Genomic DNA, 16735 nt, shown 5'->3' on the forward strand with positions numbered 1-16735 from the left:
CCAATGATATGTTCAGGTAAAATGGGACAGCTAGAGAGGTAAAATGAGAGAGTCATGTTTGTTCAATGGTTAAATCCATTTATCATTTCAGTCAGTAATTCATTACATCATTAATGTAACCTGTGGCTATTTATTAAAGAAGATCATCCAACTTTTCTACCGTGCTTTCCCTATTTTTTGCTGCCTGTTTCCTTGGTGCCATATTGTTTGCAATGGACATGGGTATGTGTAATAGTGATGGCTAATAACAACTAATAATTTATTTTCTCACTTGGATTATTTTTTACCAGATGCATTAGTACCCTGGTAAAAACAAATCAATTGGGCTCTACACCAGAACACTTGTTATAATTGTTAAATACAGTACAATACCCCCACTTGTGTTGCTATTTTTATTGTCAGTTTGATATGATTACATTGATACAACTTGTGCTCACTGCTATATGATAACAAATACTTGATAATATTATTTTATAACAATGATACCAATGTCAATACTATAAAAACGCTTGTGGAGTTGTAGTTTCTCACTGTGACCACTGGAGGGCGATCTCTAATTATCAGAATTGGTTCAGCACAAATGATGTCAAAGGGGTATTTCAGTGATTCAGAGTTACACTTTCATTAAGTTGGGGGACTTGTAAGATTCAGATTTCTAAAAAGAATGGACAAAACAAAGCAGCCGAAGACATTCTGACTTTTGTAGGTCATTCTCCCAAAATGCTTTCCCATAATGCAACCTATAGCATCTTAAGACCCTCTCTAAAGCTCCTCCAGAGCCACAGAAGACATTAACCAGCTGTTTTCACAGGGTGAGTAGCACTTCCCATGACTGGTAAACTGGCTTCTGTGTGCAAAATTGGTGTTGGAGTTTGCCTTTAACTCTTCCACTTAAAACAAACAGATAAATAAATGAGGTGACTACTTTCAAAATAGTGCAGTAAAATAGAAACAGAAAAAAAGTTCAACTTCAAGTTTATTCTCATATAGCTACATTTAAAAAGTACAGTGTACATTTAATGTAATGAAATACTTTATGCCCTGGCTCTCTCTCAGCACTGAAAACCTAAAATAACACAATAAATAAAAATACATACTCTGAGAAACAATAGCAACATATAATTAAGATAATAGCAGCATAAAACACAAGTCTGACTGCCTGGGGGTAAAAACTATCTCTGAGGTGGGAGGTCTGAGCTCTGATGCTCTGCAGATGGTTCCCTGAGGGAAGAAAAGAGAAATGGCTGTGTGCATGGGTGACTAGTGTCCTTGAAAATACAAAGGTCTTTCTTCCTGCAGCGGATGGTGTAGATGTCCTGTATCTGAGCTGATGGTGATCCTATGATTTTTGATGCTATTTTCACTATCCTCATCAGGTGTTCATGATCCTGTGCTGTAAGGTTGCCAAACCGTACCAGCATGGATCCAGTCAAGAAGCTTTCTATTGTGGACTGGTAGAGGTTGATGAGGGATTTTGTGGACATGCCATGTTTCTTCAGACGCCTCAGAAGGTAAAGTCTCTGTTGGGCCTTTTTGGTAACACAACTGATGTTCAGAGACCAGGGGAGGAAGTCTGATTTGGATGCCTTAAAACTGAAGGCTATTTACAATTTCAACTGGGGTCTTATTTATGTAAACAGGCGGCTTAATAGTTTTATTTTTCTGAAGTCAATGATGAGCTCATTTGTTTTCTCACCATTAAGGGATAGACTGTTGTTGTTACACCATATGGACAGGTCCCTCACCTTATTCCTATATACATGTTCGTTGTTGTTTGTCATGAGCCCAATTAATGTAGTGTCATATGCACATTTCACAATGCTGTTGGTATGATGTTTGGCCACACAGTCATATGTCTACCGACTGTTAAGTAAGGGACCGAGACAACGACCTTGAGTCTACCTGTCAAAATGTCAAATAACCACCTGCAGATGGAATTGCAGAGACCACGTCTTTCAGCTTAGACACCAGATTAGGTGGTATGATTGTGCTGATCAATAAACAGCATTCTAACTTAGGTACTTTTACATTCCAGATGTTTCAGCACTGTAGACTATGTGGAGCCAGTGATACAGCATCCATAGATTTGACTGATAAGCAAAAATGCAGTGACTACTTGAATTAATTAAATTGTATTGTTTGCAAACCAAGTGAATGATGTTTGAGTACAGGTACTATTAGCATGTGCCCTAATGTGATTGTAAATAATGCCAATATTTTAACACTACTTTTCCTGATGTTGTGGTGCTGCAATTCCTCGCTGTTACCACTGGATGGCAGTAAACGCTTTCGTCTAACAACCATCATTTTCACCAGTGTCTAGTCAGTTTAATTGGCGACTTTCAAAACTAAACAGCAGTGTGTTAAGGAGTACATTGTTTACTTAATAAACATACAAAGGCAAAATTATAAGTTTTATGAGGAATTATCTAACAACTAACCGACTAGCTAAATTCAAGAAATTTTCTCTGTCGTCCTCCAGGGGGCAGCAGCGCTTCCGGGCAGCCAAGCTGAAAAGACGAAGAAGTGTACAGTAAAGCAGCAGCAGAAGAAGAACTCCTGCCACAACAGGCTCTTGTTCCTGTTTATACTGTCAGATGTGAAACTGAACTTCTGACAGCTGGAGGCGGACAGCCAGCACAAAGTCGCAGGAATGTAAGCTCCGGGTCCGACAGGCTGCTCCGCAAGGAAATGGACGAGATAAGGTCAATAGAGAAGTTTACAGACTTATTTATTACAGTGCTTTATGCTATTCAGTTTGCGTCATTAGAAATTTGTCAAACTCTGGTCAGATATGAGGTAGTTGGATGCTGCGCTGCTAGCTAGCACTTACAACTCGTGACATCCATCAGTGATGTTTAATGAAACATCATGTTTTATATTGGATCTGAACGGCCATCTCACAGGCTGCATATAAAGTGTTAATAAGCAGTCTATGGCTCATCTGTTGACTGTCTGCCATTAAAATAACCACATGTTGGCAGTGGAGGAATGAAACCTGACACAGGCTGGTAAAACTGATATAGAAATATGCATAAGTGAATTAAGAAAACTGTAAATTGAAAAATAGATCCTTAAGAGCCTGAATATGTGAAGACCAAAATACAAAAAAAGTGAGTTTTAATGTACAAGAGAGAATACATCATTACACATACTCTAATTAGATATGAATGTTGATTTTAGAATCTTTTGATATCTGTGCATTGTTTAATAGATATATAACCATTATTAGGTGCTTTTATTTTAGTTACTTTTAATACTACCTTGTAAAGTTTTCATGTGTTTGACCATTTAATTCATTTTTGTAATATTTTCAGTTGGTCTTAGAGATGCCTTATGACGCACTTATTTTAAATTTACTTCATTTACATGAATAATAATAATAACAATAGTAGTACATAATGAATTCAAAACTGATCATTATTCAAAAATATTGTCTATAGTGTTTTTTTTTTTTTTGTACATCTCTAATAATTTTGTGTTACTTCCTAGTCTGGAACTCTTTTTCAATTACGCAGTCTTCACTTTTCTCTTTTTCTCTTTATGTATTATCATTGTTATTCACAAGGGGAGGGTATCTTCATAACCTTTTTAGCTTCTCACCTCTCCTGCACATTGCTTTAACTTGTAATGTCTCTTCCTGCATTGTCTATACATGTATGTGCAACTAAACTAAACTTATCTTGGAACAACTTGTCAAGTGACTGTCATCCAGATTTCCCAACTTTCTGACACACCCTGCTTTGCAGTCAGTTACGGGTGTGTTCTAACTCTGTACTCACATGCTTAAACAAATCATTAATGAAAAAGCTGACTGTTATGTAGATCTATATCCCCCTCCGTTCTAGTTTTACAGCAGGGTCAGTTTCAGCATTCTCCTGATTTAGTCGTCAATGTTGTGGCCCCCAGGGCTCAGAAAGGCCCCTTAATAGACACTTGTGCAGACATAATGTTTATTAATGTTTTGTGTGTTGTGTTGGTTTGTTAGATATTTGTCTCATGCTCTGTTTTGATCGACCTGTGAGGCACTTGAAAGTTATTTTGTAACTTACTTTGTTATAAGGTCTATTTAATTCTGTTCTCAAATCTCTTAAAACATCAGATGTGCGATCACTGAACATGTTGTTTCATGTTGTAAATATTTTCAGTATTTTTTATAGGCCTTTTTTCAGAGGACGTTTTGACATGTCAGTGCACAGTTCTGAACGATGAAATGAATCATCCTTTTCACGTTGTTGTTAGCACCTGGACTTTTCCTGCCATAACTCAAAACGTCTGCATGGAAAAAGCCTACTGTACTCTACTTTATTCCCTTGCCCAGTCTGGAGTATTTCTACACTACATACAGTCATATATATTTATCTTTTTCCTCTGCTTGTGTTTTGCTCTTCTTGCTTGTGTACTTACCTTTGCTCACAGTTTGTTGCTTTCCTTCTTTATTCATTTTGATTTTGTATTTTATATCTGTTTACAGCATGTTGATCGATGACCATCGTCCTTGAAAAAAAAAAAGAATAAATGAATAAAATATTACTCTACAAGGCAGAGGTGTCCAATTTTTTTTGAATTGGGGACCTGCTCAGATAATATGAAAATACCTGGGACCAGCTGCTCCTTGTATCAAATGGGATCTTTAAAAAACTTACAAAACAAGCAAGAGAAAAGCAACTGTTTCATCTTTCATTGAAAATGTATTCAACTGTTCACCACTTCTGAGGGCAGTGGCCTTCACTGTTGATTTTACACTTCTTTGCTGTGGCTGTATTTGCTGCCTAGCAGGAAATGGGCGCTTTTAGGGAACCGTTCTATCGTCTGTTTATGAAAACGCGTCAGTTCCCCCTGCAGAGTTTCTACTTGATGCATGTTTAAAAAAGAAAAGTGATCTTGTTTAATTTACCAATAATATGTGGTGAGCCACATATAGTGAATTTTAGATAGACAAGGGCAACCGAGGGCTGTTTAAAATTTGTCCACTTTTGGCCCCTGGGCTGGACTTTGGACATGCCTACTACAAGATATGTATGTTTGCTGACATGCATCATGACATTAAATAAGTCATATTTTTTATATACTTTGGTCCAATAGTCTGTACATGTCTAGTCATCAGGGATACAGACAATCAGATGATTTAGTGCCTTAATGCATAATTTAAACTACTGTTCCTCTCAGTCCTAGAAACATCACGTTACAGTTAGAACTGCTCCTGTGAATAATGCTTTATTTTTCTTTTTAAATCGTAGTCCCTTGTTGGGCAACCAGATTTCTGGGCAACCACAGGAGGGCCCAGACCTTCTGTCTCCAAACCTGAGGCCAAGACACCAGCAACTGATCCCGACACCATGTGGACCGGTGAGCTGCCGCAGCAGAGACGACACTAAAACATGAGTAGTTCTGAAAGTAGAGGTGCAATAGAGGAAGACTGAAACACACTCTGTGGGTGTGAAGATGGGCGTTACACTCAAATCATCATCATTAAATCAATTTCAAAACTTTTAAAATTAAAAGTCCCAGAAATCGCGGTCCCTCTGCCCTACTCTGTTTATATTTTCATACGTGTGAAACTGGACTTGCAGACACAAGTTCCAATGAAAGCGTCTTCCTTATCACAGGTTGTTTCACATTCTTTGTCCTCTCCATGTCCACACTCTTGCAGATAAAGCCCTGGTCGGAGCTGTCATGTCACCTCAAGCTCTACTTCTGCTTCACCATAGCGTCTCTGCTGGCACTGCTCAGCCTCACCCTGTACAGCATCTACAAGCAGCACAAGGACACTGGTGTGTCTGATGAGGACAACTTCACTGTGTCTCTCATCCAGTTGGTTGGAATACGTGAGTACAATCACTCGACATCCTGAGGCACTGTCAGTGTCCTCAGGATGTCGATGTAACACCATGCCCGTTTAACTGCCAGCTACACTGTCTGCAAAAAGCAGAAGTTTTCCAGTGTAATCATGTGATGAAAACTGCTGCACTTTAACTTTGCATTTTGCCCAGATGGATTTACTGTCTCATCTTCTACAGACTGTCTGTTGAAGCTTTATTCTTTCCCAAGTTGTTTTTAATGACCTTCTTTTGCAGTGTTTTACTTTTCTTAATGATAGATTTGCTGCTGTATCACTTCTATCAGTCTACAGTTAAACCTTTACAATAGCCACAACTGTGTTAATGAAATTAGAGTTACAGCTCACAGTATTTTTCCTTATGGATTAGTCTGCCAAATATTTTCTTGATCAATCATTTAGTCTGTAAAAAGTCAGAAAATACAAGTTCCCAGGACCCACTGTACATAACATCTTAAAATGTCTGTATTCATGACTAAAGGTCCAGAACTAAAATATATTCAGTTTACTATCATACAGTAGGAGACTAAGGAAATACATTTAGAAGCTAGAACAAGTGAGTTTTTGACAGTTATCCTTTAAACAGTAATTGACTAGTTTAGTTAGTAGTTTTGGCACAAAATGTTTCTTTGTTCACACAGACTGTTCAACTTCTGCATACACACAGATTTAGCAGTTTGATTCCATATCTTGCTCCGTTATTAATACTGTGCTGATGAGTCTGACAGATCTATGGGTGCAGTTGAATTGGTAAAGTTGTCCCCTGCAGCAGAGGAGAGAGCACATCATGTATCCCATTGATGATCAAATTTGATCAATTTTGCTGTGTCTTGATTATTCCCAAAGCAAGATAATTTGGTCAGTCAGCTGCTTTGGGGGTTTAAATCAGGTTTTCTGTCATGAGACTGTCACGCTTGTAATTGGGGTAGATCACCACGGTAACGCTGCACAGAGCAGGGTAACTTCAGTGGATCAGGTCAAACTGTCTGCCAAGCATTCAGATCACCAGAAAAATTAAATCATTGCTTCCAAAATGGACAAAAGTGCTGAGTTTATAATAGTGGTAAGAAATAAAGCACAAAAGCAGGTGTCAGTGTTTTATCGCATGTCATATTAAAGGCACAGTTCATCCCAAAATCAGAAATACATATCTTTTCCTCTTACCTGTAGTGGTTTTATCAGTTCAGATTTTTTTGGTGTGAGTTTCCAGGTGTTGGAGATATCGGCCATAGAGATGTCTGCCTTCTCTACAATATAATGGAACTAGATGGCACTCAGCTTGTGGTGCTCAAAGCTCCAAAAAAGTACATTTAAAAAACCTCAGCAGCAATGTCTCTTTCAAGATATCATGACCTGCGTACTAAAGATAATCCACAGACCTTGTTGTGAGCAGTTTCATGTAGGAACTATTTTCTCCCTACCAAACTACATGTGCCAAAAGTATCACCATGCAGAAGGAAGTGAACATCTACTCATGGACGAGAGGCTTGCACTCATTACAGTAACAGATATAAACATTAATGACGTCTTCCTCAGCTGAGCTGTAACGTTAGCTAGCTCAGTGGTGCTAGGTGAGCTAACAGTAGATGTATGCCTCCTTATGCATGGTGATCAGTTGGCGAGTGTGAGTAATCAGGACACTATTTCTAGAAAGAGACATTGCTGTTGAGTTTTTTAAATGAATTTTTCTATTTCCGTTATATTCAAGAGGAGGCAGACAACTCTACAGCCGATATCTCCAACACTCTGCACTACATGTAAGAGGAAAAATCAGTATTTTTTATCTGGGGGTGAACAGTGCTTTTGAGTCCCCCGCTCTCAGTTCTGATGATTTTGCTTGTAATCGACAACTTCCTCTTTTCAAGTGAACATGCTCAGATCTGTAAAACCCAGAGTTAACAAAGACAGTTAATAACATGCTTCGTGATACCAGTAATTCAGGATCATTAATGATAAGCTCAGTGACGTAAGGAAAAACTGTGTCGTTGCTCTTTATTTTCACGTCAGTAGTGATCAGATGAAGAAGTCAACAAAGCAAACTGGGTTCCTCCTTAACTGCTGAACTAGACAGCACACAAATCACAGCAAGCCTGAATATGATTTTTTTTTAAAAAACAGGATAGTAGTAGTAGTGTGCACGCAAACATATTAGAAAGGACTTCCTTTCTTATTTTCATCACTCAGGACTATATTGCCCATTAATATTCAGTAATTACTATTTTGTTTCCTACAGACACCGAAAAGTCAAATGACAATAAAGCCTCCGTCACAGTTTCAGAGTCTACCCCCACCACCTTCCATAGCTAGTTGCTGTTTGTAAGTGATTTCATAGACCAATAAACTTAAACTCTGGAGAAATTTTGTGAAAAAATAATTGATTCAATGCAGACAAACTTTGTTAAAAAGCTATTTTTTTACTCCCACTTGTCTCGTGCAGAGTCATGAAGGGCTGGAGCCGGTTCCAGCAGACACTGGACAAGAAATCACATTAATTAATATATTTGAATTATAAGAAACCTTTAGATAAATATTTGACCTTTGGTAGCTTGTAATAAGTGTTTGTTATTGTTACTGACATTTTATACACGAAATAATTAATAGAAAAGATCATCTGTGTAGCTGCATAAAGAAAAGAGTGCTGTAATAAAATGGCCTGTGTTGTTTGTGTGCATTGTACGGTCTGTCCTCTACAGTGTTCTGCATCTACTACATCGTCCGAGGCGTGTTGCAGGAGAACAAACAGGAGCTGGTTGTGTTTGGGCTCAGCGTGTTGGTGGTGATGGTTCGATCGGTGGTCAACTTCTCCGTGCAGGGGTCAGAGGGCAAGCAGGAGCTGCTGGTAGGTCACTCTCTACTGCTCAGGACTCTTTGAGGCAAAACACTGCATGAGGAGTTTTTAAAATGAATAACCATTTATTTATTTATTATAGTAATGATAATAAAAACACAGCTGTGGAAGCTCACTTTAAAAGTTTCTGAATCTTCTGTGTTTTCTTATCAATTCGACTGATGTATTGATTTTTTTTAAGGATCTAAAAAACAAACAAGAATCCAAGAGATAACATGTTAAAGTGAGAACACGTGTTTTCAGCACAGCCCCAAGATGTCAGAAACAAGACAGCCATTATGACATAACATTACGTTACAGAATTACATTAGAGACAGGGAAAATATAAAACTTCAGATTTTTAGAATTCAGTATACACAAATTAAATTCCATCATATTCTCTTTAAACTCTGCTTCTTTTTTAAAGTTTAAATCAATTATAAAATGTGTACTAATCTTTTTTTTTTTTTTTCATTTAAACTCAACAACTGCCAACATCATGTATAAAACATGTTAATTGCTGTAACTTTGTCACAAAGACAAGGTCAGATCTGACCTTTAACTGTCCCATGGATTTGGACAACTTGATATACATATATATGATGGGAGGACAGTGGGACACCAGTATAAATCAAGGTGTTGTTTCAATGTTGTAATGTAAAATTTGCTTTCTAGTAGCCACTGACTGATATTTAAAGGCCCAGCCTCTGATCAGGGCACACACTTTGGATGATGTGGTGCTGTAGACTGATCTGAGACTGGGGCTGTTAGACTAGGCAAGGGTGTAGATTTGGTTTCAGAAGTGGAGGGATACAATAAAGTCAGATGTAGTTTGACCAACAAAAAACTGAGTGCTATTCCATATATAACTCTAGCAAATTACAAAAATGTGTATCATGCTTTCCCTAATAAAAAATATTTGAAAATACTTTGTGAATTGCATTATTAATGCATTTATCCTTAAATTACATTATTTTTTTTCTTGACAGAGACAGGATACTTTTTGTTGTTGAAGTGTGAGGTCTTTTCAGGAGAATATTTACTGCAAATTAAAAAAAAGAATTTAATTGGGTTTTACTTCATGAAAAACATGCAGAGAAGGGGAAGTAGTGTCTCTCACAAGAAGGCAGGGTAGCCACACCTCTAGCTACTGCTAGTGACAGTTTATTACTGTCATGATGATGATAATGATGGTGATGATGATGATGATTAATAACTCAGATAAATTTATGAACATTTTGATCTACTCATTGAAAAAAAAAAAGATTGCAGAACCATGACAGGACTGGATTCATACCAGCTGCTGGTTGCTGCTAATAATCTCACTTTTTTTTAATGACTTAAGTTTGTTGAATTTCAAATTTTCAACAACAAAAAATTTCCCTGAACAGCAACAACAAAAAAATAATGGAATAGGTAAGGATTGACTTATACTAATAGAAAAAAATAGAAGCAAATGAACCATAATGATAAAAACAATAAACCGGGGTAAATCAAAATAACAGCATTAACGTGACATGTAAGTTAACTTTACCACTGTTAAATGTCTCTCCTGCACTCATTACAGACTACCGACGACATGCCTCTTTATGTTTACAACTGAACGTAACATTTAGCAACAAACACATTAATATTCGCACACCATGTATGTTATGAGCCTGGTACCAAGCAAAATCCAAATCACTCCCCCTGTGCTCAGACAGGTGTGTTCACTGCCCCTCTGCACTGAGTGGCACCACAGAAACATAACTCAATTAATATTATACTATTCTGCCTCATTTATTAAGCTATAGGATATTCTCTCAAAAGCTGCCATCTTGCATAATCTCACTTTATTAATGACGGGGAAACAACAGCTGATCCTCACAGCTCTCATCCTGCTGAAAGGAGTCACGCTTTCACCACTTGATGTCGCTGTTGTTGTTTGTATCAGTCGCATGTAGTTGTGTTCATCATTGTATCTCTGGCTGGATATCACAGCTCTGAGTTAATGTTTACGGAGGCTGAATCATTATGGAGCGAGATATTATTTGTGTAAACATATTGACAATCTGTGTGTTATTGTGTAATCTGTAAATACAAAACATCTTCCACAAATACAAAAAAAGATTTGATTTTCACAAAACAAATAAAGAATACATTTGCAAATACACAAAAAAATTCCACAAATAAAACAAAAATCTTTGAATACATTTAATTAATTTGAAATTAAATGAAAAACATTTGTGAATACCTTCAGAACATTTGTACAAAAGTGTACAAAAATTAAATATGAATGATAAATATCAATGAAATCCCCTCAGAGCAGCTTCTCATTAAGAGCAATCTGTGCCTGGGTGAGGTCAGCCAGGTAGGTCACCATCATCAGGTCGCGGATGTTGGTATTGAGTGTGTTGTCAGAGTCCTCGGCTGAGATGGCGGGAACATGGTTAACCAGTTCCATCAAGAAGCGGCCCTGCTGTTATCTGCTGTCACTTTGTCAGACGGCACATTCCTAACTTTCAAACAGATATTTGTGAATCTCAGTTCCACACTTGCAGATTTGCATTTTACATTCACTGAGTCTTTTTTTTTTATTTTTTTGAATTTGTTTGCGTGTTTTCAGATCAGTTTTATATTTACAAAATACTTTAGTGTGTTTACAAATCTTTTTTTTTTTCAATTTATGGAAATTTATTGCTTTATACTTACAGATTACACATTTACACACAGACTGTCCATCTGTCACAAATAATACTGAGTTAAATCTATCTCCATTAATAATCTACACTAATCATTTGTGTTGATAAGTTTGAAGTGGACTGATGGTAAATTCTGAGAAACTAATTTTGGCTTGTACCAAAGGAGAAAACACTGCTGTTTAGTTTTGTGGACAAAAAAAAATACAGGCTGATGAGGGATTGTCAGAGATAACACGACAAAATCCAGGATTCCAGCCAGCTGTTTGATGTCCATAACGGGAGACACATGACAACCACGTAGATAAACACGCCAATAAAGAAGTACTTGGCTGCTGATCAGTGACCTTTAGACCCTTACTGACCTCTGCCCTGAATAAAGTTACATAGTTTTTATCTCCTCGCAGGAAACACTACGCATGTGTCATATTTCCATGGATGACAGTTGGTCTGTCAGTCCATCACTTTACTTACTTATGCCAAACACTACCACTGAAGTTTAGGCCCTCGGCAAAGGACCTCCAGATTTCTCAGTCATAATAAAACCTTGTCTGGTGGTGTTCGGCACTGGGATTCGTATTGTGTGTGCCCGATCCATCTCCATCTTCTCTCCAGTTTCATCTGCTGCTGGTAGTTGCTGTATCCTCAGCCACAGATCATTATTGCTGTTCTTGTCTGGCCAGTGGATATTTAAAAAAAAATGTTCGGCAGTTGCAGATACATTTTTGCACTTTATTGATTGCGGTGTCAGTCGTTCTCCAGATGTTGACACCATTAAGCAGCACTGATTTTACACTAGAGACTTTAAGATTACCCCCTGTTTGTCAGTGATACTCCCCAAGTAGGTAAAGCACTCTGATTCTTTGAGCCTGCTGCCTTTAAATGGGGCTGGTTCCACACTGGTTACATTCATCCCCATGATCGTTTCATCTGTCCCTTATGGATGTTAAGTCCATCACTTGAGTCCAGATTGAAGTCTCAACAACTATCAGATCGATTTCCATGAAATGGTGATATTCATGGTCTCCAGAGGATTAATCCCACTGACTTTGGTGATCCCTTGACTTTTCCTGTCGTGCCACCGTCAGGTCAAAATTCCAGTTTATCCAACACTTTGATTTATGACTAAACACCTACAAAACTAAATTAGTATTAGTGTTAGGTATCGTTGTTTTGGCAGCACTCACACATCACATGTTGTATATATAGAATTACGCGTTAATCAAAGTTTATTCACTCGCTGTGATCTGTTTGTGTTGCAGGTTCGTTTCATGTGCATCATGTGTCTGGGCGTGATCCACGTCTTCTGCACCACGCTGCTCATCCGGAGGCCCAATATGATGGCATTCCGTGTGGGCGGGGCCTTGGAGAGCCTCCAGGAGCAATACTTCCTGCTCAACCTATGCTTCTCTATGGTGACCCTTGACCTTCAGGCTCAGGTTCATGTGCATTCCTTTATACATAAATGCAGATAGTTAGCATGTTTTTTTGTTTTTTTTTTACATTCTTTACACTCAGGTGCTGTTCACCACTGACTCCAATTATATACTGTTAAACATTGGGTTGGGCCGACCTCCCAGTGATTTATTTGTTTTTCAATAGTATTTTTTACAGCTGAAAACTTGAATTTTGTCAACTCTATCAGGCACACAAAAAATCCATCCATCCATCCATCCATCCATCCATCCATCCATCCATCCATCCATCCATCCATCCATCTTCTAACCTCTTCATCCTCTTGAGGGGGGCTGGAGCCTATCCCAGCTGACATTGGGCGAGAGGCAGGGTTCAGACTATCGCAGGGCTGACACATAGAGACAAACAACCATTCACGCTCACATTCACACCTACGGACAATTTAGAGTCACCAATTAACCTAGTCCCCAATCTGCATGTCTTTGGACTGTGGGAGGAAGCCGGAGTGCCCGGAGAGAACGTGCAAACTCCGCACAGAAGGGCTGCCACACCCGGGATCGAACCGGCAACCCTCTTGCTGTGAAGCAACAGTGCTAACCACCGCACCACCGTGCCGCCCATCACACAAAAAAGTCTTAGAATCATATTATAAATCATTAAGTAAATATTTAATGATTTTTGTGTTATTTAGCTGTATTATAATCAAAAAGTTTAAAATCGTTTTATACAAGAGATGCCATTATAATGTTGCCCACTTGTAATTTCTGTTGATAACGTAATTTCTCTTTTTCATAAAAATCTAATTTTATTTAATTAAAAAAAAAAAAAAAAAACACATCAGGTGTGCCATAGCAAATTTTGTTGAGATAAACTCATTTTACAAATCATTATGAATATTTATTTAATAAATATAGCTCACTTCTCGATGACAGTTGACAGAAAACTGACGGAGTCGACATCAAATAAAAACAAAATAGCACACAAACTTAAAAGAAAACTAGAAACAGACAGAGAAACAGACTGATATTAATACATATAACACCTGATAGCAATGTTATTTAATGAATTTATCAAAAAATAGGAAGTATACTAGTACTTGAAGTACTTAACCGGGAAGTGAGACAGGAGTCCATACGATATACAGCTGTGTTTGTATGTGTGATACACTATGATTTTTTTTGTGACGTGTGATTTAATTTTTATGAACATGGAGAGAGAAACAACAATAAGAACAACAAGTTTTTCAAGTTGGTTTGCAGTCAGGTCCCGTGTCCTGTGTCCCACATTGGAAACGTGTCTTGGTTGCATTCATTCCAAATCAGCTGGTGTTGCTGGAGAAACTGGTCTGCGTGCCTCTCCTCCAGCACGTTTCTCATCACGAGCCAACAAAATGCCTGTGTGTGTGACTTTAGAACAAACTTAAATCCGAGTATGTCCTCAAATTAGCTACTGACTTCACTAAAGACATGCTGTTGGTGTGTTTCAGTTGTGTCTGTGTATCCTGATCATGACGTGGAAATCTGCCTCGTCTGCTACCCACAGCATCATCCTGGGTGTCGGGGTGGTGTGGGCCTGTCTGACTGCTGCTGTCGGGGCTGTTGCAGTGAGTGATCTTCATCCATCGTCTTCATTAGTGAAACTGCTATAAAACTAATTAGAAAATATCACACAGGATGCACTAAACCGTCAGGAGCACACATGTTAAGTTCAGAAGCAGTCTGTGGTTGTAACTACTTGTTGTTTTCCAGGTTTTAAAGGAACTCAAGGTTTTAGTTTGGGTCTTCATGGTGCAAAATCTTCCTCAACTAGCCTACTTTGTTTATCTGATTTACACGGTGAGTTGCCAGTTTTCCTCTAGTTCAAACATTTCAGTAGATTCATTCAAGAAAATCATTCCTATACATTCAGGTATGGATGACTGCAGTAAAATAGTGGTTTGCCTTACTTACAGATGGCAGTGAAATGGTACGAGGACACGTCATACACCCTGGAGGCCGCCGCTGTCACCGGAGCTTTTATTTCACTGGTGATTAAAGTGGTTTTATTCTGGGGCCTCATCAGACTGGTGCATAGCTTCGGCCAAGGCCTGAGGGAAAGGAGTGAGTATACTGTCTGATGTCACAGCTTCTCTTTTCTCTTGATTTCAGTCCTTCAAACATGACTCTCAGCAGACGACAAAACAAAACACAGCATTAGGGAAACACTAACTAATCTTCACAAATGTCTAAATATCCTGACCACTTCCCTCTTTATGTTGTCTTGATCACGTTCCTGATTCTGAGAAACCTGAGGGGTGGCATAACGCCTAACTGTTGTTGTAACCTTATTTTTTTCTTTGCAGTGTTTGCACCCAGCAAGTAATAAAACATCTGGTGGTTGTGGACCAAGGACACAGCTGCATGCTGCGGACACAACAGTTTGAGCAGTGTGTTGCTGACCAGGGAGCTCATATTTTTATTCAGCATCTGCTCCACCAAAATGATCAGTCAGCTGACATCTTCTTTTTCTTTCTACCTTAATGTGCTGTTACTGTATACATTTTATTTGGTTTTAGCTAACACTTCATCAGGGTGCCTTTCTACAGGATGTAAAGCATCACAGCTGAACCTACATCACATGCTTTCGTAGATAGGATTCATAATGGTTTTTAATTTTTTTGTTTTTACTGTAATATGTATTATGAAACTCAAATTTAATGTTGACTGACTTAAGTTTGCTTTTTTGAAATCATACTTATCTAACTTAAATTGTGATCTGCATTATCTAGACTCTGAGCGACACTGGAATATTTTTACTAAACTTTCTGCGGCACCTGACTGCACTGATCTAAGTGTTTTTTTGTTTTGTTTTTTATTCAGTGTTCTTAATAAAATATCAAAACAAGGCTGATTTTTTTTGATTTGTTGCTCAATAAGAAAAGTGAAAAGGAAGTTATTTGGATTTAACTTGACCTCCCTCTTGCAGGAATCCTGAAGTTAAATTTAACACCTTTTTAAAGACTGTTTTTCAGACCCCTTCCATACACAGCAGGGGTGTTTTGGTGCTTTTTTAGGCCAAGGACTCATTAGCCGAAAGAGAAACATAACAGGGACCCCCTACATATTACTCTGGGCAGAGGGAGGTTGTCAGGCAGAGGGCCATATGAGCTTCTGTCTTTAACTGTATTTGCTTTTCAGGTAGGTAAGAGGGAAACTCATTTTCACAAAGATGAGTTGCTGCTAAAGGCAATTTATATTGGATTCATGTGTATTTTCAGTCAGTTTTTGAAAAGAAAAAGAAATCTATGAAACAGTTACACTAAGGACCCCCTGAATCACTGACCTCCTGTTGATAAAACAGTCGCTATATTAAAGAAAGTCAAAGTATAGTGTATCGTAAAAGTAACTCATAGTATATTATGTTGTAAAAAAGTAACTAAAAACTCACAGTATAATATGTCTTAAAAAATGTCAAGGAAAAACCACAATATAGTATGCCATACAAAAGGAATTAGTGTCAAAAAGTCAATAGTGTGTCATAAAAAATGTCATTAAAACCGTCTTATTGCATGCAATAAAAAACTCAAAGTCATAGTATTGTATGCTATAAAAAATGTCATATAATAATATGCTGTGAAAATATAAAAATCATAGTATTTAATGTATTGTATGCCATTGAATATGTCAAAGAAAAGGCATAGAGTAGTATATCATAAAAATGTCATAGAAGAGTGTACCATTTTAAAAAAAAGTCCTAATATACTGTCCTGAAAATTTTCATAAGAGTCAGAGAATAGTATACCGAAATTAATGTCATAGCTTTGTATGCCATTAAAAAGTCTTAATATACTATGTAATAAAAAATATAAAAAAGTCACAGTGCAGTATACAATGAAAAATATTAAATAGTCATAGTATAGTACACTATGAAAAATGTCAAAAGAAAAACATACTACGGTGTGCTTTAAAATATGTCATAGTATGTCATTAGTATAGT

The 16735-nt window shown here is 37.7% G+C and overlaps 1 protein-coding gene across 1 annotated transcript; it reads left to right on the forward strand.

Moving 5' to 3' along the window:
- Window positions 1-2535: 2535 nt before the first annotated feature.
- On the forward strand, window positions 2536-15644 carry LOC125891764 (uncharacterized). The gene is made up of 9 exons (XM_049581253.1): window positions 2536-2705; window positions 5241-5349; window positions 5654-5828; window positions 8533-8678; window positions 12607-12783; window positions 14247-14363; window positions 14509-14595; window positions 14712-14859; window positions 15102-15644. The coding sequence occupies exons 1-9, from the start codon at window positions 2692-2694 to the stop codon at window positions 15119-15121; spliced, it is 993 nt and encodes a 330-aa protein (XP_049437210.1). The 5' UTR covers window positions 2536-2691; the 3' UTR covers window positions 15122-15644.
- Window positions 15645-16735: the final 1091 nt, after the last annotated feature.

This window comes from Epinephelus fuscoguttatus, linkage group LG7, assembly GCF_011397635.1.
Source record: "Epinephelus fuscoguttatus linkage group LG7, E.fuscoguttatus.final_Chr_v1".
NCBI lineage: Eukaryota > Metazoa > Chordata > Actinopteri > Perciformes > Serranidae > Epinephelus > Epinephelus fuscoguttatus.